General features: G+C 60.8%; 1 protein-coding gene across 4 annotated transcripts; it reads left to right on the top strand.

Moving 5' to 3' along the window:
* Positions 1–409: 409 nt before the first annotated feature.
* FGFR1 (fibroblast growth factor receptor 1) lies at positions 410–24,593 on the top strand. Of its 4 annotated transcripts, none has more exons than XM_065659123.1 (18): positions 410–627; positions 6,174–6,368; positions 14,209–14,472; positions 15,013–15,096; positions 15,438–15,613; positions 16,447–16,570; positions 17,087–17,277; positions 18,895–19,039; positions 19,981–20,177; positions 20,939–21,084; positions 21,191–21,312; positions 21,406–21,516; positions 21,598–21,788; positions 21,889–22,011; positions 22,159–22,229; positions 22,378–22,515; positions 22,992–23,097; positions 23,189–24,593. In XM_065659123.1, the coding sequence occupies exons 2-18, from the start codon at positions 6,278–6,280 to the stop codon at positions 23,363–23,365; spliced, it is 2,457 nt and encodes an 818-aa protein (XP_065515195.1). In that variant the 5' UTR covers positions 410–627; positions 6,174–6,277; the 3' UTR covers positions 23,366–24,593. The 4 variants fall into 4 exon arrangements, with proteins under 4 accessions (XP_065515195.1, XP_065515194.1, XP_065515197.1 ...); XM_065659122.1 differs by having other exon boundaries at positions 19,981–20,184; positions 20,940–21,084; XM_065659125.1 differs by lacking the exon at positions 14,209–14,472.
* Positions 24,594–25,813: the final 1,220 nt, after the last annotated feature.

The following is a 25,813-nucleotide window of genomic DNA, read 5'->3' as shown; positions in this document are numbered from 1 at the left end:
CTCCTGGGAAGGATTTGGCTCTGGCAACCCACAGAAAGTGGGTGCCCTGAGGCCTTGCACTGCAGAAGGGCCAGGCTGGGAGCTCAGGGCTGCCCCTGCGCTGGGTGCCGGGCGGGGGGCACAGTGAGGTGCAGGCGGTGCCTTCATCCCTGCCTGTGCCCGAGGCATCCCTGCCGCCGTCCCGAGACCAGCAGGACGGGAGGATGCAGGCGAGAGCCCGGGGGGCTGCTTTCGGGGCCACAGCGTCCGAAGGGGACCCCCCGTTACCGGCAGGCTCAGCCCCGCGGCTCGGCGGCGACTACAACCCCCATCAGGCCGCTGAGGAAGAGGAGGAGGAGGGTGCGAGGCAGCGGGGGAGGAGCCGGGGGCAGGCGGCGGGGCGGTGCGGGAGCGGCTCAGTGCGGCGACGGCGGGCGCTCGGCGGGGACGCGGCGGTGCGGGCAGCGGCAGCGGGGGCTCGTCGGGGCGGCCGCGGCTCCGGGAGCGCCTCCGGCCGCCACCTCGGGGCTCGCTCCCCAACATGGGGCGGCCGCTGTGAGCGCGGCGGCGGCGGCGGGGCTGAGCCGATCGCCCCGGACGGGGCTCCCCCTCCATTGTTCCCGGGAGCGGCGGGACCGCGGGGCTCCGGTGAGTACGGACGGAACGCTCCGCTCGGCACCGGCGCCGTGGGGCTGGCGGCGGGGACTGCTCCCGGATCCATTCCCCCCCCTTTCCTTGGGCCCCCGGCTGCGCCCATCGCCCGTGGCGGGGCGGCTCGACGGCGGGCGCGCTCCGAGGGGGTGGGCTCCGGTTCGCGGAGCCGCGGGCGGGCGCTGCGCGGGTGCGGGGCCCCGGTTGCAGCCCCTCGGGGCGGTGGGAGCCGCTCGGTGAGCGCGGCCGGTTTGAACGGAGCGGGGCCGAGCCCGTCCCTCGTTCGAACCCCCCGAGCCCCGGCCCCCCGAGCGGGCAGGGCCCCGAGAGCGGTGGGGGAGCCCGGCCGGAGGTTGGGGTCTGGTCTCCGGTTGCTGCCTGGTCCCTTGTTCCCTAAAAGTTCCTGAGCGGGAAGCTGGCGGCTTCCAGAAAGAGATGGAAAAGGAGCAGGGTTTGGGCTCGCTCCAGATTTCGGATCCTGGGGCGTTCCGGTGGAGGAGCTCGGGATAACGCGGTCCTGGAGTTGGTGTTTCCCTTTGTGTTTGCAGGCTGCCTGCGGGAGGTGGGCGCCCTTATCCCGACTCCCGTTCGCTGTTCTCCCGACTCCGTGCGGGTCTTTGCGAACGGCTCTGGTTTGTGCCCTGTGCAGCCGGGAATGCGTGTGCCATTCCCGGTCATTGCTGGGTCGGGATGGGCTCCGTGCGGTGGTTTGGGTTGTGGTGGGGGGGGGTTGCTTTTCCTATGGGAGCCGTGAGGCCGGAGCGGGGCCGTGGTTGGGGATACACCGGCAGCAGTGGGGTCACTGCCCCATGGCTCCGGTGTCACGGGTGGCTGCTGCAGCTTCCTCCCCATCAATGTTTAAACCTTAACGGCCCGTGGGGATAAAGGCGGGCTCGGCTCCTGCTGGGTCCCAGTAGGGCGAATGGTGGTGGGGGGGGTATCTGCGAGCAGGCAGAGGAGGTGCTGATGGGGTGATGGTGATGTTGGGATGCTCGGGATGGGGGTCTCGGACACAGGGACCGAGCCGGGGGCCGCTGCAGCCCCTGCTCTGGCCAGCAGCCATTTTCCCCACACAGGAGCACTTCCTCCCCTAATCCCGGCGGTGCCTGGCATGCACGGTTGCCTTTGCCTTGTGTTGCTCTGAAGGGATTAGGATAAATAGGCCCAGCCCTGGCGGGGTGACGGCAGGAGCAGGGGCAGCCCCTGAGTGCATCCAGCAGCGCCGGGCGCAGGGAGCCGGCTTCATGCCCGCTGGGCAGGAGCTTGGGCTGTTTCGGGTGTGAAGTGCAGCTCCCGATGGATTTATCCGCTTACAAACTCAACCCGGAGCTGTGTTGCCCCCAGCCCCAGCTGCTTTCCGACGCTCTGGCCCCCAAGCCCTGGCTGCTGGAAGGGGCTGGATCACGGATGCTTGTCCCATCGCGGTGATCCCGCTTTGTCCCCTGTTTGGGACCTGCTGCTTGTGGCCGTGGAGGTGAACCATTTGGAGATGTGTTTTGTCCTTCCCTGGAGGAGCTGAATGGGGTGAAACCCCCATCCCAGGCTGGAAAACAGCCTCTCCATCTGTGTCCCAGTGCCTGCATCCCAGTATCCCTGTCCTCAACCAGTCCTTAACCAGAGCACCACCCCAGTGGAGATGTTTGGGTACCGATGGATGCTCTAAGCCTGAAAACGAAGCCCTTGGGTAGGGATCCCTGAATCTGAGGATGCTTCTGGGAAAGAAATGGTTTTCCTGGGATACAGGGAGAGAGGCTGGACCTTTCCCCGTCCTTCCTGCCCCATGTGCCATCTCCCCACTGCAGTGAGCCGGGAAGGGTTAAGGCAGGATGTATCCTGCGCAGTTGGATATTTATTTTTCCAAGCATGCGTCTGCTTTAAGCATTATGGTTTCTCCCTATAGTTCCATTTGCACTTGTGTTTGCTTTTGAGTTCAGCAAATACTCGGCTCCTGACCCGAGCCCGTGGCAGGGGAGCCGCTTTGCTCCCTGCCACCGACCCGCTTTGCCTTTGGAATGCCCTCCTTCCCCATGGAAGGGCACCTGGAAGCTGCCGGTGTGGAGCCGCAGGGAGAAACTGAGTCTCCTTCTGTACTGGAGGGCATCAGCGCCAGGCAGGGCTGGACCATGGGCTCCTGCAGACCCAGGGCTCTTCTCCCGGTTGGATTTGGCCTTGCCCTGGTGTTTTCCTGCCTCCCGTGTCGCTGGTGCCTCTGGGTTGCTCTGGTGTGGGGGTGCTGCCAGCAGAGCCCCCCAACCCCTCCATTCCAACCGCCAGCATCTCCCCCCATCACAGACATCGCAGGAAGCCCCATCCTGATCCCTTGCTCTGATCCGGGGCTGCCCCAACCAAGCTCCAGCATTCCGAGCGATGCATTCCGAGGGATGAGCCATGCGATGGGAAGGGGCTTCCCCACTCCACTCAGCGCAGAAACCTTCGGCACAAGCCGAGCGTGGAAGGTCCCGGAAAGGTCCCGTTTTGTGGCACATCCCTGGGACAGCTCAGCCCCATGACTCACAGCATGGGAGAGACCGGAGCGCAGCCGCAGTATCCCCAGGGATACAGGACACAGGTTGCATGGGACTGCTCCTCAGCACACAGGAGAGCATCTTCCCTCACAACCTCAGGGATGCCCATCACCATCACCCATCGCCATGCTCCGGAATGGCTCTGTGGGTGTAATTGCTGGCTGGGATGCAGGGCTCCAATGAGCACTTTGAGCTCCTGGCTCCTCTCTTGCTGCTTCCATTTTTAGTTGGTTGAATCCACCCCGGAGCAGTAAATTGCAGTGTGCTGGGGCCCATGGGCAGCAGGGATGGAGCTGGAGATCCACCCTGAGCCGCCTGCCATCCATCCTCCCCAGGACATGGTTTCCTGTTGGGGTCTATATAAAGGTTGTATGAGCCATGCTGGGGTTGACACAGGTAGGAACGCTCTCCCTGCTTGCCATGGGTAAAGAGGGCTCTATTATTCCTCCGGAAAGAGGGAAAGGTTTGTGCTGCCCCTTCCCTTCAGCGTCTGGGATACCCCTCTGGACATTGGGATGTCAAGGCCAGGTTGGGTGACACGGTCTAGTGTGAGGTGTCCCTGCCCATGGCAGGGGTTGGAACTGGATGAGCTTAAGGTCCTTTCCGACCCAAACCATTCTATGTCCCAGGGTGCTTGGTGCGCAGGATGCATCCCTGCCCGCCTGCCGGCAAAGCCGTAACGGCCTCCTTGTGCCCTGGGAGGCTGAGCATCAGTCAAGCGGTGCCGCTGGGTCTTGGCTCTCGCCTCCTTCCCTCCCTCCCAGTGACTCTCCCAGCCACGGGGCAGCTCCTCGCTGCCAGCGATCCATACGCCATGGAAATATCCTGCTGTCGAGCCCCTGAATCAGCTGGAAGGCGCCCGCTCCGAGGTGGATCTGGAGAAGGGCTTTGCTGCGCACCGAGCCAGCACTGACTCATTGGTCAGGAACTGCTGCTTCTGGAGGCGCTGGGCTCCTTCCCTCCTTCCATCCCTGCATCCCTCCCCTCGGAGGCCCACGCAGGCGCTCCGCATTAGGGCATGTTCCGGGGAGCGTGTGCTGTCGATGAACGCAACCACGTAGAGGCAGAACGTGATTGCCACAAATACCAAAGCCTATTTCTTGTTATATCCCCCCCCCACCTTGAAGAATCCCACTTCCCCCTTCCTATCCCTGCTAAACCGATCCCATCCAATAACTCCTGGCACTTAGAGATAACGCTGGGGTTTGCTGGGTGCTGCTTTCCCTGTCTCATTGCTTGTGTCAGTGCTTCTCCAGCCACGGGGTTTAGGGCAGGGAGGAGGTGGCCAGAGCCCCCAAATGGGTTTCCTGGGCCTGAAGAGGGTCCTGGGGAGCATCCGATGTTAAATGGGAGCTGTGGCTGCCCCATCGCTGGCAGTGTTGGATGGGGCTTGGAGCACCCTGCTCTAGTGGAAGGTGGTGGTTGGAACTGGATGAGCTTTAAGGTCCCTTCCAACCCTGCTGTGATCCATGGGGAAAAGCCGGTTCCAGGCAAGAGGAGCGCAGGGGGAGCAGGAGAGGCGGTGGCCGCAGCTCCGTGCGTGGGGAGGATGAGTAGCGGCTCATTACTCACTGCCATTGTTACTCACTGATTGAACAGCCCCTGCTTTCGACAGCTCCTTCCCATGGCAGGTTGGGAATGGGAGCGTGAGGCGGATGGGACAGGGACCGCGTGAGCTTGGGATGCTCGGATCGGGCTGCAGGAGTCCGGCTGCACCCCAGGGATGTGCCCTTGTGTCCGGAGAGGGGTTTGGGATGGCATCATCCCATCCGCACCCTCATGTTGTGTTCCCCTGGAGCATCCGCCACCAGCAGCACCCCGGCCTTGGGTTGTGCAATGAGTCAGGCAGGGATCTCGCCAGCAAAAGCCCAGCGGGAGCAGGAACGCCGGGATCTCCATCCCAGGCTCCTGCATCCACAGATGTGTTGGGGGTGGAACACGGCTCCGTGCTGCTGGAAGCAGTTGGCCAGAGCCGGCTGGGCTCCGGCATCGCTTTTGGCTCCTCCTCGGACGTGTTCTGGCAGAGCTCCATGCTCCTGGCGTGCTGGGAAGCAGGGGGGGATGAAGGCCATGGAGGGCACATCCCTATAGCCGGGATTGGGCTCCCTGTGCCTGATCCTGGCTCTGATGCCTCCGTGCCCGGAGCAGGGATGGGGACCAAGGGGATGGGTGGGCCGGAGAGCCCAGCGTGAGAGCTGGCAGGGATGGGGGCGAGTTGCAGCGCTGGCCCTGGAAGCTGGGATTTCTCCCCAAACACTGGGAACACAGCTGTCGGTGGAAGGAGATCTGCGTGCGGAGGCGAGCGCTGGTAACCCCTTCAGCTCCGGGAAGCGCTTCCATAGGGAATGCCCTAAAGATCCTATGGGGGATGGCGGGCGCCGGGGTTGGCAGCGGGATCTGTGTCCGTCTGCGCATGGACATGGATGGGTTTTGGTGTGGATGTGTGGGATTTGCCGCAGTGAAGCCTTGGGTCGGAGCGTGGTGCTGCTGGTCCTGGGTCGTTTGGGACAGATGTGGAAGCAAGGGGCAGAGGCCAGGGATCTGCTTGCGGAGGGGAGAAGTGGCCGTTCCCCATAGGAATGTTTCTCCTATCCGAAACCTGTTGAGATTTGAGGAGCGTTTTCCATCTGAGCGTGATTAAACGGAGACATTTCTGGAAGCTGGTCCTGGGTCAAAGACTTTGCGTCATTTTGATCAATGTGGGAATTCCTCTTCTTGGCACAAACAAGTGCAGGAATTAGGGAGCAGAAGCAGAAACCTCCTTTTCTTCTCCCACTATTGACTCCCACTATTCTGGGAAGTTCCCCTGCATCCAATTGTGCTTCACCAGTACCTTTGCTCTCAACACATCACGTTCAGGAGGACATGACCTGGGTCTCTCTATGCTGGGCATGCTCCATGGGGACATCCCGCGGTCCGGGATGGATGCTCCAGGAGCATCACCGGCAATGGGGAGCTGCGGGGTGGGATGCGGGGCTGCCTCTCACCCTGCCCTCACTTTGCTCTCCTCATCCACAGCTCGGAGGGGCTGACCCGGCGGAGACCCCCCCGGGGCCAGCCCGGGGTCCCCATGGAGTGGTTGTTGCGGAGCCCAGTCGCCGAGCAGTAGCCGCAGCAGTGGGATGTTTACCTGGAGGTGCCTCATCCTTTGGGCTGTGCTGGTCACAGCCACACTCTCAGCTGCCAGGCCGGCCCCGACCCTGCCCGACCAAGGTAAGATGGGCAAAACAACCCAGCGTGGGCACCCAACCCAGCATGGGCATCCAATGCACCATGGGCACCCAACCCAGCATGGGCATCCAATGCACCATGGGCACCCAACCCACCATGGGCATCCAATGCACCATGGCACCCAACCCAGCATGGGCATCCAATGCACCATGGGCACCCAACCCACCATGGGCATCCAACCCACCATGGGCATCCAACGCACCATGGGCATCCAATGCACCATGGGCATCCAACCCACTATGGGCATCCAACGCACCATGGGCCTCCAATGCACCATGGGCATCCAACCCACTATGGGCATCCAATGCACCATGGGCATCCAACCCACTATGGGCATCCAACGCACCATGGGCCTCCAATGCACCATGGGCATCCAACCCACTATGGGCATCCAATGCACCATGGGCATCCAACCCACTATGGGCATCCAACCCACTATGGGCATCCAACGCACCATGGGCATCCAACCCACTATGGGCATCCAACGCACCATGGGCCTCCAATGCACCATGGGCATCCAACCCACTATGGGCATCCAATGCACCATGGGTATCCAACCTATCATGGGCATCCAACCCACTATGGGCATCCAACCTATCATGGGCATCCAGGGCACCATGGGCACCCAACCCACCATGGGCATCCAACCCATTGCATCCAACCAACCCACCATGGGCAACCGTGTCCAGCCAACCCATTGCATCCAACCAGCCCACCATGGGCAACCATCGCCAACCAACCCATCACATCCAACCAACCCACCTCATCCAGCCAACCCATTGCGTCCAACCAACCCACCTCATCCAGCCAACCCATCACATCCAACCAACACACCTCATCCAGCCAACCCATTGCATTCAACCAACCCATCGCATCCAACCAACCCACCATGGCCATGCCAGCTGGGAGCATCCGGCTCCCTTATCCCCTGCATTCGTCCCTTGGCAATAAGATAGCCAGCCTCCCGTGTGGAAGAGGCAGAGGCTGGTGTGAGGTGCCACCACAGGACACAGCACAGTGCCACATGGCTGCCCAGGAGCTGGCAGCGGGGATGTAGCACACGTTATCCCATTTGGTTGGGCACAGGGAGGTGTCCACAATTCCCTATGGATGTTTTAAACCCGGAGAGAAGTAGTGGCAAAACCTGGTGGTGTTGGTTTGGAGAAGGATGTGAGGCCCTTGGGGGCTCTGTCACAGCACTGTGATGTGTGTGAAACCTTGTCCTTGATGATCCTGGTGGGGATGAGGATCTGGGAGCAGGGTACCAGCACATGGATGAGCGCATCCCATGGATACCCTTGGGATCGCTCCTGTCTGGAGAATGGATTCCCTTGGGGCTGGGTTCGAAGCTGGGGCTGGTGCAGGTGGTCCCTGCAGCCTCTGCACTGCTGCAGAGCATCACTGGGCTGGAGATGAAGAGCACATCCCCAGGCGAGGGCATCCCTCTCATTGAGGGGCTGTGCATGGGCTCGGAGGGGGGGGTCTCCTGCCCCCCCAGAGCACAGCTCCAGCAGTTAAAAGCCTTTGGGCCTTTCTCTTGGTGAGGCAGAGAAGAAGCAGAGCTCCTGATTCCCTGCCTTTTGGTTTTAATTACCCAGGAATGCCTGGTCTATGGGGACTGCTTTGCGTCCTAAGGCTCGCTCCCCCTTGTCCCCCCCCCCTAAACCCTGGAGGCTGGTTGCTGGGGAGCAGCCCCTTCATGGATCACGGCTTGGGATGAGGCAGGAGCCCCATGGGTGAGCCGGCATCAGCGGCGTGATCCCAGCTGGAACGGGGCCACGATGCTGTGGCTGGGTCGGTGGCTCTGGTCTGAGCACAGGTCCCTTGGTCACGGATCCATCCGGAGCATTGGCAGAGCATCCCTGCTCACGGGGACCATCTCCAAGAGTTTTCCATTGGCACGCTCGCTCCCCGCTTGTGTCAACAACGCGGTTGCCGGCGGTAAACATGTTTTCCTCGGGAGATTGCTCTTCCTGGAAGAGGTTTCCTGGGGGGGGGTGTTTGTGGTTAAGGCACTGGCAGCGTTGACCATGGCGTTGGGAATGCTGTTAGGTGGGGTTTGGGGTGCATCAGGAGCCCTGCAGCCCCCCGGAACGCTTGGGGAGCAGCGTGAGGAGGTTGGAGAGGAGGGAGCTGGTTCCTCGCCAGCCTCATGCCAGGGCTAACAATAACCTCTGGAAACCATTCCCGACACGATTCCCAGCAGGGCAGCCCAATTAGTGCCACAGCAGGAGCCCGGCTGGGGCAGAGTCCGGCCCTTGGCTCCGGGGCCGGCTGCTGGGAACACAATGTTCCCAGCAGGACCTGCGGGATGGGAAGAGCCGCTCTGGAGCCGGGATCCACAGCCAGCGCTGCCGGCACCTTGCAGCTCGCTGCCACATCCAGCCCCACAGGAGAAGGGGGTCCCATGCGTGTGGGGCATCGTGCCCATCATCACCGGTCCATGAGCATCCGCGCGCCGCTGCTTTGTCCGGGATGTTTCTGGGTCCTGAGGCCACCAAACTTCCGGAATCGCGGCGGGGTCCCGGATTCTCCATCCTGGCCCCCTTCTCCTCATGGATTTGGGGATCAGAGCAAAACCTCGCCGCAAATGACCCATTCACGGGCACTCGCCGCGGTTTCTGGGCACCTAAACCCGGAGGTGGTAAAAAACCCGGGATCAGGGGAAAAGCCAAGAAATTTCCATGCGCGGCCTCCCGCGCCCTCCTCACAAAGCCCGTCTTTGTCTCCAGGTTAAATAGAAACCTGCACCAAATTGCCGAGGGGATTTCGTTCCTCTCTCCCTGTCTGCTATTGTCCTCCCTGCTGCTGCTCAGGCATTTCCAGGCTATGGGGCTGCCCCATCCCTGCCTGGGGGGGCAGAGCAGGTTTCTATGGGGAGCTGGAAGGGGGGGAGCACCGTAACCTGCACCCCAGCCCCAAAGAGGTTTGGGGCTCTTTGGTCCAGCTATGGCCTGGGACACGCTGGCCACAGCATCCCTGGAGGTGGCAAAGCGAGGGGCTCGGCTTGTCCCCGGGTGGGTTTCGTTCCCTTGCTCCCCATTTCCGTGCTGTCCATCCCCCTTCTTTCTCTCTCGGTGTCTCCCAATGGATTCCCAAGGGATCAGGTTTGGAGCCCATCGCACAGCACAGGGATGGCCAAGCCATGGAGCCACTTGATGGCAGCAGCCCAGGGCTGTTACTGGAGCATGGTGGTGGGGGGGCAACATCCCCAGACCCCAATTGCAGGGGCATCTCCGTGTCCTCTGGGCCATGGCGCTGCTGCCCTTCCCCTCCCAGCCTGTCGGGCGGGCATTGTTCCCACCTCCCGCCTTTCCACTCGGATGCTGCTGCTCCGGCCCTTAATTAAGGAGGAAAAAAGGAAATCGGAGTCTTTGGGATAAGCAGCAGCGCTTTGGAGCTGCCCCATGAGGGGCGTCTGTGGGGCTGGGGGCTGCCTGTTGAGCCCCCCATGTGTGGGGCACCGCAGGGAGGCAAAAAGCCATTGGCACGTGTGTGAATGAGGATGTTTGCTGTGCCCCCCAAGGATGGGCAGGACCCGCTTGGGGTATCCCAGGCCTGAGGGGAGCCGATGGGCAAGTGCTTGTGCCCCCTGCTTTGAGTGATGCAGAGCACTGAATGTGGCTGCCCCAAGGGGGAAAGGGGTGGGCTTATGCTGACAGCTTTGCAGAGGACCAACAGTGCTGTTAATGAAGCGCTGCTTCCTTTGGCACAGGCCTGGAAGAGCGGGATGCGTGGAGCAGTGCATCAGTCCCCATCTCCCCGCATCCGGGGACCACAGGGTGGGATAACCTGCCTCGACACCCCAATATAGCTTCATTAGGAAGAGCTGGTGGTGCCTTGAGCTCCCTATGGGGCTCTCCCGTCCTATGGAAGGGGAGCCAGGGATGTGCATCACCCCGGGATGCAGGGATGCTGCTTTGGGCATCCCCTCTGATGCTTGCTTCTGTGGCTCCCGCATCCTATGGAATGGGAGTCGGGGCTGTGCATCACCCTGGGATGCAGGGATGCTGCTGGGGGCACCCCCCCGATGCTTTCTCCTGCAGCTCCTGCATCCTATGGAAGGCGAATGGGGCTGTGCATCACCCCGGGATGCAGGGATGCTGCTGGGGGCATCCCCCCTGATGCTTTCTCCTGCAGCTCCTGCATCCTATGGAAAGCGAATGGGGCCGTGCATCACCCCGGGATGCAGGGATGCTGCTGGGGGCATCCCCTTGCATTGCAGCCTGGGCTGGGGTTGGGGTTGAGGGGGAGTGAAGACCATTTTAAATAAGAAAGAAACCAATCCCCACATCCCGGTAAAGCGCTTCCTGTTGGGATTAGCGGGGCTGCCGGGCATGTGTGTGCTTTCTCCTCAGGAAATACCTTTGGAAAGCCCCGCTGGGGTCTCCAGGGCAACCGGCGGCCCCTCGCCCCCCGCCCGCATTGTCCCTGCACCGCTTTGTTGGCCGCTTTATTGCCATCCCCATCGGCATTGGCATTGGGCTGGGCTGTGTGTGCATGGGATGGGGGGCACCGGGGATGGGGGGGAAGGTGAATCAGTGCCCTCCCTTCCCCGGTGCCGTCCCCATCCCGTTATCCCCACTGGGGACCGCTCGGTGACAGTTATAGGCGCTCGGTGACACTTCCCATCTGGCCGGCGCTCGCCAGGCTCGGCTCCGCTCTCGGTTCCATTTCAAAGCTGGGATGAGGTCGTAAAACCAGCACGGGCTGCTCTGGATGGTGCTTTTCTGGGCTGTAAACTGCACTGGGATGGGATGGGATCCAGGCCGGGAAGCTGGCGCTGTCCCCATCCCAAAGAGTTTAAGTTAAACAGGGAGCCAACAGCAGATAGTGCAGCTCTAACGTGTGTTTTGCTGCTTCCTCTGGTGCGGGTGTGTTGTTTGCTGTCCTCCCTGTTGCCCTGCTTGCTCTGGGGGGCTGTGGCTGGGCCGTGGTTTGGGTTATAAGGGAGCAGAACACAAGGAAGAGTTAATAACGGAATGATTTGGGTTGGAAAGGGCCTTAGGATCATCCAGTTCCATGGGCAGGGACACCTCACGCTGCCACCCAAGGCTCTGCCTAGCCTGGATGCTTCAGGCTAATGGAGCCCAGTGATCCAATGGGCTCACCCCAATGCAGGTGCATGGAGCTGGTAACACAGCTGTAAGGGTATCCCGGGGCTGCGCTGCTCCGGATGCTGCGATTCCAATGGGATGCGTGGGCCAGCCCGGTGCCAGGGCCACGTCCAAGCCTGTGCTGGCTGGGTGAGTTAACCCGGACACGCTCATGAGGCTGCGAATTCCTTCTGGGACCATTCCCACTGTGCCGTGTTTTCCGCCTCATCCCACAGCGCCAGAGATGGGCCCTGGGTGACCAAAGGGCAGGATCCTGCCCTCTGCCTCCCCTCTCCCGTCCATCACAGCCCCGGTCCTGCTGTTAATGCAAAACAGCCCCTGATGTGGCTGCCTTTGAAAGGGGATCTGGCCACACGCCCGCAGGGTTTGGTGGCACTTGTATGGGGTCCTATGGGATGCTGTGCCCATGGGGAGGGACCGGTTTGAGCTATGGCGCTGCCTCTCTGGCATTGGACTGGGCTGGGATGAAGTTTTCCCTCCCTTTGCACCTCCCAGCAGTGTTTTGGGATCAAACCGATCCGGGCCTGGTGTGAGTTCGGTTGATGTTGGTGGGACCATTGGCTGCACCATGGTGATGGGAGCCCGGATCTGTGCGTGGCTCCTCACTCACGTGCTGGTGGCTGGGGACAAGCAAACAGAGGTAATTGTGCTTAGGGATGGCCCTTGGCAGCTCCAGCCGCCTTCCGCAGGTTGTTGTGCTCCATAAGGAATGCGCCGGGGTGTGGGAAGGGCAGAGCCGGGCGCAGAGGGGATGGAGGCAGGGCGATAAGGGCAAGATAAGGCTGCGGCTGCGGCTCCACGTTTCGTGTCGGTTTGGCTTCTCGTGGCTCTTTTATCGCTCGCTGACCTTGCTCTGCTCGAGAAGGGGATGGGGACGGGCAGGAGGACGCTGAGTACCGGGTCCCGTGGTGCTGGGACCGGCGGCCATGGGGCACTGGGGGTGCGGGAGGATGCCTGGGACTCATTGGAACACAAATCGCAGCCACTGCAAGCACCCGACAACGGGGGCAAACAGCACTGCGAAGCCAGCCCCTTCCCCCTGCACCTGAGGGACTCCCACCCGGCTTCATCTTCCACGTTGAAACACTTCGTAACCTCTTCCTGACGGAGCTGGAGCCCTGCTTTGGACCTGGAGCAGCGGGGGAAAGCGGATCCTTCCTTGCAGTGCTAAGCAAGAGGAAAAGGAGGAATTCTGGAGCCGCTCGTGGATGTTTTCCCCATGAAGCTGCTCATGAGTGCAAGGAAACAAGAAGTGGCCAGAAAGCGAAGCGCAGGTCACGATGGAGAGCTCGGCTTTTGGCTTTGGCAGCAAGGAGCTGCGGGGAGAAGCAGCGCACTCCCTGCCCGCACTCCCTGCCTGCACTCCCTGCCTGCACTCCCTGCCTGTGCTGCTTCAGCTCCGGGGATGTCTGGTGTGGGATGCGCTGCTCAGGGATGCACCAGGGAGGAGAAGAGGTTGTGCTTGTGTGGCTCAGTGGGCACCAAGGGGTGAGGGTGATGCCGTGGGTTAGTTCTGCACCCGGTGTGTGTTTGGATGCCGGTTCCCAATCGAAAGCTGTGGCTTTGCCCTGTCCCCCGTGGATGCAGCGCGGTGCTTGCAGGCTGTGTGCGCACTGAGCGCCCCTCGAGACATCCATCAGCTGAAGATTGAACCTTTCCAAGCTGTTTCCAAGGGTTAGTTGGGATTTTCCAGCCTCCGCTCTGCATCCTTCTGGTTCAGAGCAATGGAGCTGTGGAGAGCTTCATCCATGCCCCTGTGTCCCGACGGAACAGCTATTCCCTGCCGCCGTCCCGGAGGCGCGGTGCTCAGGACGTGGAGCCATGCACTTCATCCCGGGATGATGCTCACACTGCATCACATGGAGCCTCCGCGCCTGTGGAGCTGCAACAGCCCAAACCCTTCCTGTCCCAAATGGAATTGGAGGAGATGGTTGGAAACCTGGACCACGGCGCCGGGATGGGGAGAGCAGCTCAGACACCACCGTGGAGGATATGGAAGGGCAGCGCTTGAGGACAGAGCCGACGTCTGCACAGGGAGGGTCAGGAGATGAGAGGAGGCAGCAGCGGGACGGAGAGAAAGGACCTTTGTGCTGCTCGCACGTGTCACGTCGGGAGCAGCTGCGGCATTCCCGGCCCTGGGAACGCCGGGCCCGGCATCTGTTCCCCTGGAGCTCCCTGGGCTGACCCTTCCCGTGCCGCCGCTCTCGCTCCCTGCCCGCTGTGCTGCCGCAGCCCTGCTCTAATACCCGCAGCCAGGGGCCCGGGGCTGGCATGGGGACCCTGGCCCGCTTCGCTGCTGCCCTGCTCCTGGTGCTGAGGGTCCTGGGGTCTCTGCACGGTGGCAGAGCCGAGCAGGGATTTGGGATGCTCCCTGGAGAGGCTGGTCCTGCCCGAGCAGCTTGAGGTGGCTCCGGCTGCCCGCATCCCAGCCCCTTGCTGTGACCATGCTTATGTGCTTACGAGACCCAGGGGTGTGCGGGTGCTTTAGAGCTGCCCAGCACCCAAACGGGTCCTATGCGGGGTGAAGCAGCCGCTGCCTCCCATCCCCTCCGCTCTGCAGCCGCTGCCATCAGCTGCCCTGCTCGGGGCAGCACTGGAGCATCCCAGCAGCGCATGTTGCCTCCTTAACAGCAGCATGGTTTCCTTTGGTCTCTAGCTCCTTTCTCCTTTTCTTTTCTCTCCTTTCTCTCTCCTAACGCCTCCAGCTCTGCCCAAAGCCAAAATCGAAGTGGAATCCTACTCGGCGCATCCCGGCGACCTCCTCCAGCTGCGCTGCCAGCTGAGGGATGACGTCCAGAGCATCAACTGGGTGCGCGACGGCATCCAGCTCAGCGAGAACAACCGGACCCGCATCACCGGGGAGGAGGTAGAGGTCAGGGATGCGGTGCCCGAGGACTCGGGGCTCTATGCCTGCATGACCAACAGCCCCTCGGGAAGCGAGACCACCTTCTTCTCCGTCAACGTCTCAGGTTCGTAGCGGCCCCGGAGCCATAGGGAAAGGGGCAGCTCCGGGGCCGGGCTGCGGAGCAAGGAAAGGGCTGCATCCGCACATCCTTTGCATGCAGCGGCCAAATGGATCTGCGCGGTGAGTTAGGGTGGATTTGGGGTGTCTGGAGGAGACATTGGTGACCCCCCCATCTGCTGTGGCACAGGGAGAAGCACTGGAGGTTGTTGAGTGTAATTCTGCATGGGGCTGAGGTCTGTGGTGGTGCTGATGGAGCAGGAGGTGTGCGCTGAGGCTTGCTCTGTGCACAAGGGGTCCCGGCTGCTGTCCCCTATGGGATGGTGGCGTGGGGCCAGGAGCTGCGCTCGGGCACACTGTGAAGCTCTGAAAGCACCTCCGGGGTGAACAGGTTGTGGGGCTGTGGGTGCTGGTGCCGTGCACAGTGTGATCCCTGCACATCCCTGCTGAGCCCTGCACCATCCTGCATCACCGCCCCACGATGCTCCGGCCCCGCTCGGGAAGGGTCCACGCGCGGGTGCTCAACCAAGCGTCTCTTCTCTTGCAGACGCGCTCCCCTCCGCGGAGGATGATGATGATGAAGATGATTCCTCTTCGGAGGAGAAGGAGGCCGATAACACCAAGCCGAACCGTACGTGCGGGATGGGTTTGCCCCTGGAGCTGCGTTGGTGGGGGGGGAAAGGGGAAGCTGGGCACGCTTGAAAGCATCCCCTAGGGATGGAGGATGCAGCGGGGAGGGCAGCGGCTCCTGCTGCAGCACAGGGCACGCAGTGGTGGGGAAAGCAGCCTGGTCAGGGCAAGGGGGTGTGCGGGCAGGGCTATGGCATAACCAGTGCTGCAGCCATGCGTGCTGAGCGTGCACCTCGCAAAGAAAGGGCCCTGTGACTCTTAGATAGCATTAAACCGTGAGCAGAACCGCAGAGCTCCATGTGGGTATCAATGGGCGCTGAGCCCCCCCGCTCTGCTCCCCAGAGGCCATTGCTCCCTATTGGACCTATCCCGAGAAGATGGAGAAGAAGCTCCACGCCGTCCCCGCTGCCAAGACAGTGAAGTTCAAGTGTCCATCGAGCGGGACCCCCAACCCCACGCTGCGCTGGCTGAAGAACGGCAAAGAGTTCAAACCCGACCACCGCATCGGCGGGTACAAGGTACCAGCAGCATCCCATGGATGGGGCTTGGAGCATCCCGGTCCTGTGTGAGGTGTCCGTGCCCGTGCCATCACCCAGGGCTGCAGCTCCAGCCCAGAGACCCCCCCCCTCAGTGACCCTACAAGGGAGCACATCCCCTTTCTCCATCCCAGATTCCTGCCTGGGGCTCCCGTGCCAGGGATACGCAGCAGGAATGTGGCCACGTCACAGCTCCATGCAGCACATCCCGGGGAGGGCCATGGGCTCACAGTGGGGCTGCTGGCAGCACCACGGCTCCCTGTATGGTGACAGCAGTGCCCTGGATAGCTAATGGGGCTGAAATGTGGAAACAACCAGATTCCAGCTGGGAGCAAAGAATGCAGCCGCAGGGAGCAGGAACACTGTCCCTGTGCCCATAGAGGGACCCAGGGAGCACCCACAGCCAAGCTGCTGGGATCCATCCCAAAGGGAATGTGCCCGGTCACAGTGAGCATCCCGGGGCTGGCGATGGGGAGCAGCATGGATCCGAGCCCGGAGCCAGCCGGGAAGCACGGTACAGACAATGTAGGTCTGTTCCCTCCGTGCGCTGGGGCGCTCCAAAGGGATGTCCCTGTGCCCATCGCGCTCCTATCCCAACATCTGCTCCCTGTGCAGTTGGCTCCATGGCCAGGCTGTCCCGGGACAGCTGGGAGCGATTATGGTCCCTCTAGGAAAGGGGAAAGGTGACCTCAAAGGGAGATTTATGTCCTGCCCATGCGGAGGGGCCGAGCCAGCTCCGGCATGGATGGGGATGGGGATGAGGACTCGTGTGCCGCAGCTTCAGATGTGACCTGTGGCCATCCCTGTACCCCCAGGTCCGCTACGCGACCTGGAGCATCATCATGGACTCGGTGGTGCCGTCCGATAAAGGCAACTACACGTGCATCGTGGAGAACAAATACGGGAGCATCAACCACACGTACCAGCTGGATGTCGTGGGTGAGGAGCACGTGGGCCCCGCTCTCCCACCATTCCCAGCGGATGCGGGTGCTGCAGGGATGGGGATGGCGAGGTTCAATCTGGGGTTTTTTAATTGTGGTGGAAATAATTCCATAGACCAGACAGAAACTTGTCCTAATCGCCTTATTAGCCATAATTCCCAGCTGGGAAGGCTGCTCTGAGCAGTTCCACATGTGGAGCTGCTCTAAATGCCAGTAAATGAACCATTCAAAATGTGATTTAATTTGATTACACTGAGCAAACTGAAGGGAACAGCCAGCGAGGTGAACAAAGGGGTTTGTTAATGCTGACTCACCACAGTGGCAGCCGCTTTGTTAACAGCCGGGGCCCTCCTTAGGTTTGTTTGACCTCTCACCCCCCCCTAAAATAGGTACAATCCCATCCCTGCACTGGGATTTCACCTATCCCATAACTGGGGTTCCTCATAGCACGGTGGGGGGTGGCTGAGCATCCCGAGCCCCATCCTGAGGTGCCCCGTGGCCCTGCATCCCGCAGAGCGGTCCCCGCACCGGCCCATCCTGCAGGCAGGGCTGCCTGCCAACAAGACAGTGGCCCTGGGCAGCAACGTGGAGTTTGTCTGCAAGGTCTACAGCGACCCCCAGCCCCACATCCAGTGGCTGAAGCACATCGAGGTCAACGGCAGCAAGATCGGGCCCGACAACCTGCCCTATGTCCAGATCCTGAAGGTAAAGCCGCACGCCGGGATGCTCCATCCCGCATCCCCGCCGGCCCTGTGGGATGCTTGGGTACCACCGTTGGGCAGCAGGAGCCCCAAAGCCGCCACCAGGCTCTGTGCTGAGGTCCTGCCATGGGGCTGGGTGGGCGACCCTGGGCAACGCATGGGGCTGGATGCAGGGAGCTGAGCCCCTGCTCCATCCCGATGAGAGCAGCTCCCTCTGCACCACAGCAGTGATGCTCGCAGCGCGCACACCAGCATCCCCAGGCGCGGAGCAGGATGGTCACGGCCCTACGTCTGCTCCTGCATCCCGTGTTCATCCCCATCCCTTCCCCGCTGCCGGTGCTCGCAGCGTCAATGTGATTCCATGTTGTTGGTCTGTTCCAGCACTCGGGGATTAATAGCTCTGATGCGGAGGTGCTGACCCTGTATAATGTGACAGAGGCGGAGAGCGGGGAGTATGTTTGTAAGGTTTCCAATTATATTGGCGAGGCCAACCAGTCTGCGTGGCTCACGGTCACCAGGCCTCGGGCACAAGGTAATGGGGAGAACACCCCTGGGGTGTTTCCTCGGACCATCAGCGGTGGAGAACAGACCTCTGGGCTCTCTTGTTTCTGCTGTTCCTGGTGCCACAGCCATGGAAAAATGCTCAGTGGGGCCGGCTGGGCTTGTGCCCCCTGTGTGTGTCCTCGTGTTCCTCCTGGTTGCTTCCCACCCCGGGTGCCTGGTGGATCCGGCATCATTGAGCACTGGTCCTTGTGGTGCTGATATGGGGCCAGCCGTGGCACCCATCTGTGTGTGGATGGGAACGACGTGGTGCTGTGTCCCCCATCTGTGCTGCTCTCTTGTATCCATCTTCCCATCTCCATCATCATTGTCTCCATCCTCCCATCTCCATCCTCCTTGTCTCCATCCTCCTTGTCTCCATTCTGCCATCTCCATCCTCATTGTCTCCATCCTCGTTGTCTCCATCCTCCCATCTCCATCCTTGTTGTCTCCATCCTTGCTGTCTCCATCCTCTGGTCTCCATCCTCCCATCTCCATCCTCCCATCACCATCCTCCCATCTCCATCCTCCCATCTCCATCCTTGTTGTCTCCATCCTTGCTGTCTCCATCCTCCTTGTCTCCATCCTCCTGTCTCCATCCTCCCATCTCCATGCTTGTCTCCATCCTCCTGTCTCCATCCTCCCATCTCTGTTCTCCCTTCTCCATCCTCCCTTCTCCATCCTCGTTGTCTCCATCCTTGTTGTCTCCATCCTCCCATCTCCATCCTCGTTGTCTCCATCCTCCTGTCTCCATCCTCCCACCTCCCTCCTCGTACCTCCCCGTGTCGTCCAAGTCACCCGGCCGGCTCTGCCTGGGGTTCATTTCTCCATGCAGCCCATTGCCAGCATGCTCAGATGGGCAGGACACTCAGTTTGGTGAAGGGTTTTTAACCAGCATCTCCTTAGGTCCGCCTGGATGAGTGGTCATCCCGAGGGTCTCTCTAGCAGGTCTGCAGTTGGTCTCTGTCTGCTCCCCGGGGGTCTGGCAAATGAGACTGGGCTCTCCCTCCTCTCTGGCCTCCTTCCCACAGGATCTCATGGCGTTTGCTTCTCCGTTTTTTGCTTCCATTTTTCCCTCTAGACGGCTGGCGTTAACACGACAGACAAAGAAATGGAAGTCCTTCACTTAAGGAATGTCTCATTTGAGGATGCTGGGGAGTATACATGTTTGGCGGGTAATTCTATTGGGATCTCCCATCACTCTGCATGGTTGACAGTTCTCGAAGGTATATACTCCTCTTCCTCTCCCTTTCCTCCCTCCTTTCCAACGTATGCATCATGGTCCGGGAGAGAGCACATCCCGGTCCCCGCCATGCACTGAATGGGGGAATGCTCCCTGCAGCCGGAGCGGGATGGGATGCGCATCCCCCCGCTGTGTGCCCCCATTGGGGTCTGCCCCCCGCTCTCTCCCTGGCCCAGTTGATGCATACCCAGGTGCTTAACCAGGGGCTGCTCCGGTGGAGCAGGAGGGTCCTGTACCCAGGGCAAGGTTTTGGGGTGCTCCCTGCCTTGCCCTGCAGCGCAGGACCCATGTGGGGCTCTGTGTGTGTCGCTTCTGCTGTGCCCCTGCGTCCCCATTGATGCTGCTCCTCAGGCATCAATGCACGGACCAAAGCCTGATAACAGCACCTAGGGAAAGCTTTTGGGATGCTGCCTGGTTGGTGCTTCCCAGCCAAAAGCTTTCCCTGTTATCAGGAGCTGTTTTCCAGCCGGGTGCGCTCAGAGATGGGACCGGGATCTTCACTCCCTCTTACACCTCTCTCTGAGGCTCTGTTCTTGGGGGGGGTCAGGTTGGGGGGTGCAGATCCATCACTGTTTGTGGCTGCGCTGGACCGCGCCACGAGGCTGCAGCCCTATGGAGCTGTGCATGGCTCTGATGTGTCCCAGCAAAGCGGGGGCTGCCCCATGGATGGGTCCCACCGCAGGTCGCTGCCACTGGAGGTGCTTCTGGCTGCTTTGCCCCGGGTCAGGCCCAATCCCACCGTGGCCAGGACTTGAGCTCTGAGTGGATGCAGAGCAATGGGAAAGGGGCCTGTTCCTGGGATGCTGCATTGCCCCATCCCTCCGGGATGGGTGATGACACCCCTGGTCCCTGCTGCACCGAGGCTCCAGCAATGCAGAACCAGGGGGGCTCATGGATGCTAACGCCCTGTTCACACCGACCCAGCTATTGAAGACACCCCGGCCATGATGACGTCCCCCCTCTACCTGGAGATCATCATTTACTGCACCGGGGCCTTCCTCATCTCCTGCATGGTGGTGACCATCATCATCTACAAGATGAAGAGCACCACCAAGAAGACGGACTTCAACAGCCAGCTGGCCGTGCACAAGCTGGCCAAGAGCATCCCCCTGCGCAGACAGGTAACAGAAAGTAGAGAGGGGGTTTCTTTGCACCTATTGCCCCTCCGGGGGACACCCAGCGCTGGGGGAGCTCTGCCACCCTCTCATCTTGGTGCCCATCGTGGTGCGGGATAGGGGGGACGTCCATGGGTATCCCCCAAGCAGAGGGGATGCGCTGTGACCCCTTGGCATGGCTCAGCGAGCAGTTTAATGCTATAGAATCATGGAATGGTTTGGGTTGGAAAGGACCTGAAGATCATCCAGTGCCAACCCCTGCCATGGGCAGGGATGCCTCACACTGGACCATGTCACCCTGCGCAGCCTGGGCTTGAACACTGCCAGGGATGGGGCATTCACTTCTATGGGCATCCTGTGCCAGCGCCTCAGCATCCTCACATAAAGGAACTTCTTCCTTATCTCCAACCTGAACTCCCCCTGTTTCAGTCTGAACCCATCACCCCTTGTCCCATCCCTACAGTCCCTGATGAAGAGCCCCTCTCCAGCATCCTTGTAGCCCCCTTCAGACACTGGAAGCTGCTCTGAGGTCTCCACGCAGCTTCTCTCCTCCAGGCTGAGCATCCCCAATGCTCTCAGCCTGCAGATCGATAGCAGGGAATGCATTGCACCTTAGCCTGGACCCAGTGTGGCAGCAGCACGTGCGGGCAGGGGGCTGCGGGCAGGGGGCTGCGGGCAGGGTTTGGGCTGTGAGGCCCCTGGCTCAGCATCCCCCTGCCATGGGGGCCGCGGATGCAGCGTGAAGGTAACCCACGGTCCCACCGCAGGTCTCGGCCGACTCCAGCTCCTCCATGAACTCGGGGGTGATGCTGGTCCGGCCCTCGCGCCTCTCCTCCAGCGGCACCCCCATGCTGGCCGGCGTCTCCGAGTACGAGCTCCCTGAGGACCCGCGCTGGGAGCTGCCGCGGGATAGGTGAGGTCGCATCCGTGCCATGGGGTGCCCTGCCGGAGCAGCCGGGCTGGTGGCACTGGGGCTGCGCGTTGCCGTGTGCCCACGTTGGAATCTCTCCTCCGGCCAGGCTGATCCTGGGCAAGCCGCTGGGAGAAGGATGCTTCGGGCAGGTGGTGCTGGCAGAAGCCATTGGGCTTGACAAGGACAAACCAAACCGGGTGACCAAGGTGGCTGTGAAGATGCTCAAGTGTAAGTGGTGGTGAGAAGTGGGGGGGGGTCCGGGCATGATGCTGTGATATGGGGGTACCCACATCCCCCCCCATCCCCAACCTCTGCCTTTAGCCGATGCCACAGAGAAGGACCTGTCTGACCTCATCTCCGAGATGGAGATGATGAAGATGATTGGCAAGCACAAGAACATCATCAACCTGCTGGGAGCCTGCACGCAGGACGGTGAGGCTGGGAAAGGGCTCTCCCTGCATCCATAGGGCCCAGAGCTCCTGCTCCGTGATCCAACCTCTCATCCCACCATAGGACCCCTCTATGTGATTGTGGAGTACGCCAGCAAGGGCAACCTGCGGGAATACCTGCAGGCACGGCGGCCCCCGGGCATGGAATACTGCTACAACCCCACTCGTGTCCCTGAGGAGCAGCTCTCCTTCAAGGACCTGGTCTCCTGCGCCTACCAAGTGGCCCGGGGCATGGAGTACCTGGCCTCCAAGAAGGTGAGGAGCATCCCGATGGGATGCGGGGCTCGGGATGCAAGCCTGTTTCGTAGCGGGGACCAATCCTTGGGGACCTGCTCATGTCCCTGTGCTCGGGCAGTGCATCCACAGGGATCTGGCGGCCAGGAACGTCCTGGTGACCGAGGACAACGTGATGAAGATCGCTGACTTCGGCCTGGCCCGTGACATCCACCACATCGATTACTACAAGAAGACCACGAATGTGAGTGTTGGGTGGGTGAATCCGGAGGTGCTCAGTGTGCCAGGAATGCTCCATCCCCTGCTGGGGATGCCACGGGGCACGCAGGGCTGCATCCCTGTCCCAATCCCTGTCAGCACAGAGCTGATGTGGAGCTTTCCTGTACCCCAGGGTCGCCTGCCAGTGAAGTGGATGGCCCCCGAGGCTCTGTTTGACCGAATATACACGCACCAGAGCGATGTGTGAGTACCAACGCGGGACACGGGATGGGATACAGGAACAGGGACCCGAAGGCAATGATGCAGCGGGAAGCCCCCAAGCAAATGAACCCAAAGAGGGGGATGCTGGCCCTGTGGGTGCCCCAGCATCTCCTGCGCTTGCCCTCTCTAGGTGGTCCTTTGGTGTGCTGCTATGGGAGATCTTCACCCTAGGAGGCTCGCCCTACCCCGGCGTGCCCGTGGAGGAGCTCTTCAAGCTGCTGAAGGAAGGGCACAGGATGGACAAGCCCAGCAACTGCACCAACGAGCTGTGAGTGGAGCAGGGCAGGGAATGGGGCTGCAGCGGCACCGGGGCTCATCCAGCTCCAACCCCCTGCCATGGGCAGGGACACCTTCCACTGGAGCAGGGTGCTCCGAGCCCTGTCTGAATCCCAATCTCCCTTCTATCAGGTTAAAGCCATTCCCCCCTGGCCTGTCCCTCCATCCCTTGTCCAAAGCCCCTCTCCAAGCTCTCTGTAGCCCCTTTAGGCATTGGAGCTGCTGTAAGGTCTCCCCAGAGCCTCCTCTTCAACCATCTCCCCCCATTCCTTCTTGCAGGATAGGATGCCAGGATGACCCCGGAGCAGGGATTAGCCCAGCTCCCCGAGCATCCTCTCCCAAAGCATCCCTGTAACCAGGAGGTCCCTTCCTTCCATGCAGGGCATTAGCCCTACATCCCTGCAATGATGTATCCCAGTGGCCATGCCTGAATCCCCATGCTCATCCCTCGCCTCCCTCTGCCCACAGGTACATGATGATGCGGGATTGCTGGCACGCCGTCCCATCCCAGAGACCCACCTTCAAGCAGTTGGTGGAAGACCTGGACAGGATCGTGGCCATGACCTCCAACCAGGTAGGAGAGGCCCCGCGGTGCCGGGGCTGGGCGCTCCCCATGGGATGCTCTATCCCATCCGGAGCCCATCCTCGCCGTTCATCCCTCCCAGGAGTACCTGGACCTCTCCATGCCGCTGGATCAGTATTCCCCCAGCTTCCCGGACACCCGCAGCTCCACGTGCTCCTCGGGAGAGGACTCGGTGTTCTCCCATGACCCTCTTCCAGACGAGCCGTGCCTTCCCAAATTCCCACCTCAGCACACCAACGGGGGACTGAAGCGACACTGAGGGATGGCATCGCCATAGGGACCGCCATGGGCTGCCCGCTCCTGCTCGGCTGGAGCAGAAGGGGGTCAGAGACACAACCGCAGCATCTCCCCTATCCAAATCCATCCACCTCGTGCGCCGGGAGCTCCCTGCAACCTGAAGGTTTCCTTCTGCTCTTCCTTTTCCCTTGGATATTTCCACTTGGTTAAGGCGGAATCTTCTCCTGTGGGAAGTGAGGAGCCAACCACCCATCATCTCGGGATGGGCTCGGAGAGCCGGGATTCACCATGACTTGGAGCTGAGCATCCTATGGCTGTGCAAGGGGGCTGGTCCTGCAGCTCGGCAGTGCCAGCGCCGATGGGATTTGCTTTCCAAACCCTTGGCACTTCGGGATTGGGAGCTGCAGCGGGTGCCCCCCGCCCCCTTTTCCAGTGCTGAAGACAAAACTCCTGTGTACATAACGACAAATATGTATAAATATGAATATATATTTACATGTCTTTTTAAAGGGGTTGTTACCAGAGATGCACCGGGCAGGTAGGAAGGTTCTAGTGGCTGGGAGGGATCAGTTGCTATGAAAACCCAACAACAAAATTCCATATATTTTGCTACTTTTTTGCTGGTTTTTATGGTTTTGTTTTTAAGTTATGTTCTAAACCCCGTTCAGTTTAGGTCCCTCGGTATCAATTGCTGCTGCTGCTGCTTCACTTTTATATGGGGCTCTATTAAACAGTACCAATAACGTCGATGCCTTGTGGGAATAGGTTGTCATGATGTGCCTGCCCCTTCCCTGGCCCTCCCGCACCCCATGGCACCATATTGGTGCGTGGCGTGCTTGTGCCAGCAAGGGGTTGGGATGGTACCCGGGGATGGGGCTGCACCCCCTGCCATTGGCTCCTATGGGAAGGAGCAGGGATCATGCCGGACCCCAAGGTATTGATCCACACCCCCCCCCAACCCCATTCCCCCGGGTGATGCCCACCAGTGCCTTACCGGGAGCATCCGCATCCTGCCCGAGCTCTGCTCCGTGGAGCTGGTGCTGGGGAGGACAGGCTGCGGTGTTTCCATGGGCAGGGATGGGGACACGCGTGTCCCTTCCCTCCCTCCCTGTCACTGGCGTTGAGATTCCGGAGCCAGGCCGCTATTACTTGAAAAGTTTATTTTGCCTTTGTATGGAGAAATCTTATTTGTTGTAAACTCTTCTGTAATGAATCTGGAATTCCTGTAATTATTAAAGACTTTAACCCAGGCTCCGCGGCCCTGTCCCTGCTTCGAGCTCATCCAAAGGACATGGAGGGAATAGCAGCGAACGGTGCCTGCTCTTGTGGGAGCTGTTTAACACGGCTCAAACATCCCCCCCACCATTCAACCCCGTTGCTACCGCAAACAAGAGCGTGATGGTGACAGTGGGTCCCTTCCTTAGGGATAACCAAGCACCCAGCGCTGAAACGGCTGGGGTGAACGAGCCGCAGCATCATCGGCCTCACTGGTCCTCTTAAAAGCATCTGCTTGTTGCTGTTTCCCTGCACAGATTAAATCGATCAGCGGTGTCTGCCCCCCCCCCCCCCTTTCCCCTCCTCCTAAATTAAGTAGAGCTTTTAATGAAGTGATTTATGTTGAATTCCCAGCCCGGGATGAAACCAGGCGCAGGGAGCGGGGCTGGGGGTCTCCATCAATCACCGCTCCCCTGGGATACACTTGGCAGGGCAGGGAGGGATGGAGCTCGTGTTCACAGCATCAGGAACCGCTGCAGCCACAAGCTCCTGCTTGTTTCCTGGGGTTACCAGGAGGGCAGTTAAATAGGATCAGAGCGGAGCAATGCTGCTGATGGGGATGGGGTGGGCAGTGGGAGCATCCCTGCATCCCGCATCCTGTAGCGCCCTGGGGATGCTGCGCTGCCTCTCACCCACGGCTGGATGCAGGGAGATGGGGATCCTCACTGCTCTTCCAGGTACAGCATCACCACGGCGTGGGCAACTCCGTGACTTGGAGATACCCCAACGTTGATGTCAGCCCCCATCCAATGGGTGGCCCCACGTGGAGCTGGACCCCGAGCATCATCCCTGAGGGTGGCAGCAAGCCCAGGACAAGGCTGCAGGACCAAAGCCATCCCCATGGCCCAGCACTGCCCAGGGGCTGCAACTGAACTTGGGAGGTGAGTGAGACGGGAAATGACCCCAAAACAAGGGGGGATTGGAGTGGGTGTCTGCAGGCCCCCCCTCCCCAAGCATTGGCAGGGCATTGGTGCTCAGCCCCCATGGCACATTTGGCTCTGGCCGCATCCTTTGTCTCTTCCACTCCTCGCCTTCTTCTTTCTCTCCTTTTAAAGCCCTCTGGCTGTGCAGGACCGAGGCAATCTCTTGGCCAGGGCCCAGCCCCTGAGCTGGGCTTTGTCCTGCTGCCAGCCATGGAAGCGTCTCTGCATCTGCACCTTGATGCAGGGTCCCACAGCACAGCGGGTGCATGGGG

This window comes from Lathamus discolor, chromosome 22, assembly GCF_037157495.1.
Source record: "Lathamus discolor isolate bLatDis1 chromosome 22, bLatDis1.hap1, whole genome shotgun sequence".
Lineage (NCBI taxonomy): Eukaryota > Metazoa > Chordata > Aves > Psittaciformes > Psittacidae > Lathamus > Lathamus discolor.
This window is presented reverse-complemented; position numbering and strand designations above follow the sequence as displayed.

Bases quoted from the DNA above. Each gene is read 5' to 3' on its own strand.
- FGFR1 (XM_065659122.1), top strand. From the start codon at position 6,278: ATGTTTACCTGGAGGTGCCTCATCCTTTGGGCTGTGCTGGTCACAGCC. The intron at 15,614-16,446 runs GTACCAGCAGCA...CTGTACCCCCAG, and splicing joins ACCGCATCGGCGGGTACAAG to GTCCGCTACGCGACCTGGAG. The intron at 21,313-21,405 runs GTAAGTGGTGGT...CTCTGCCTTTAG, and splicing joins GGCTGTGAAGATGCTCAAGT to CCGATGCCACAGAGAAGGAC.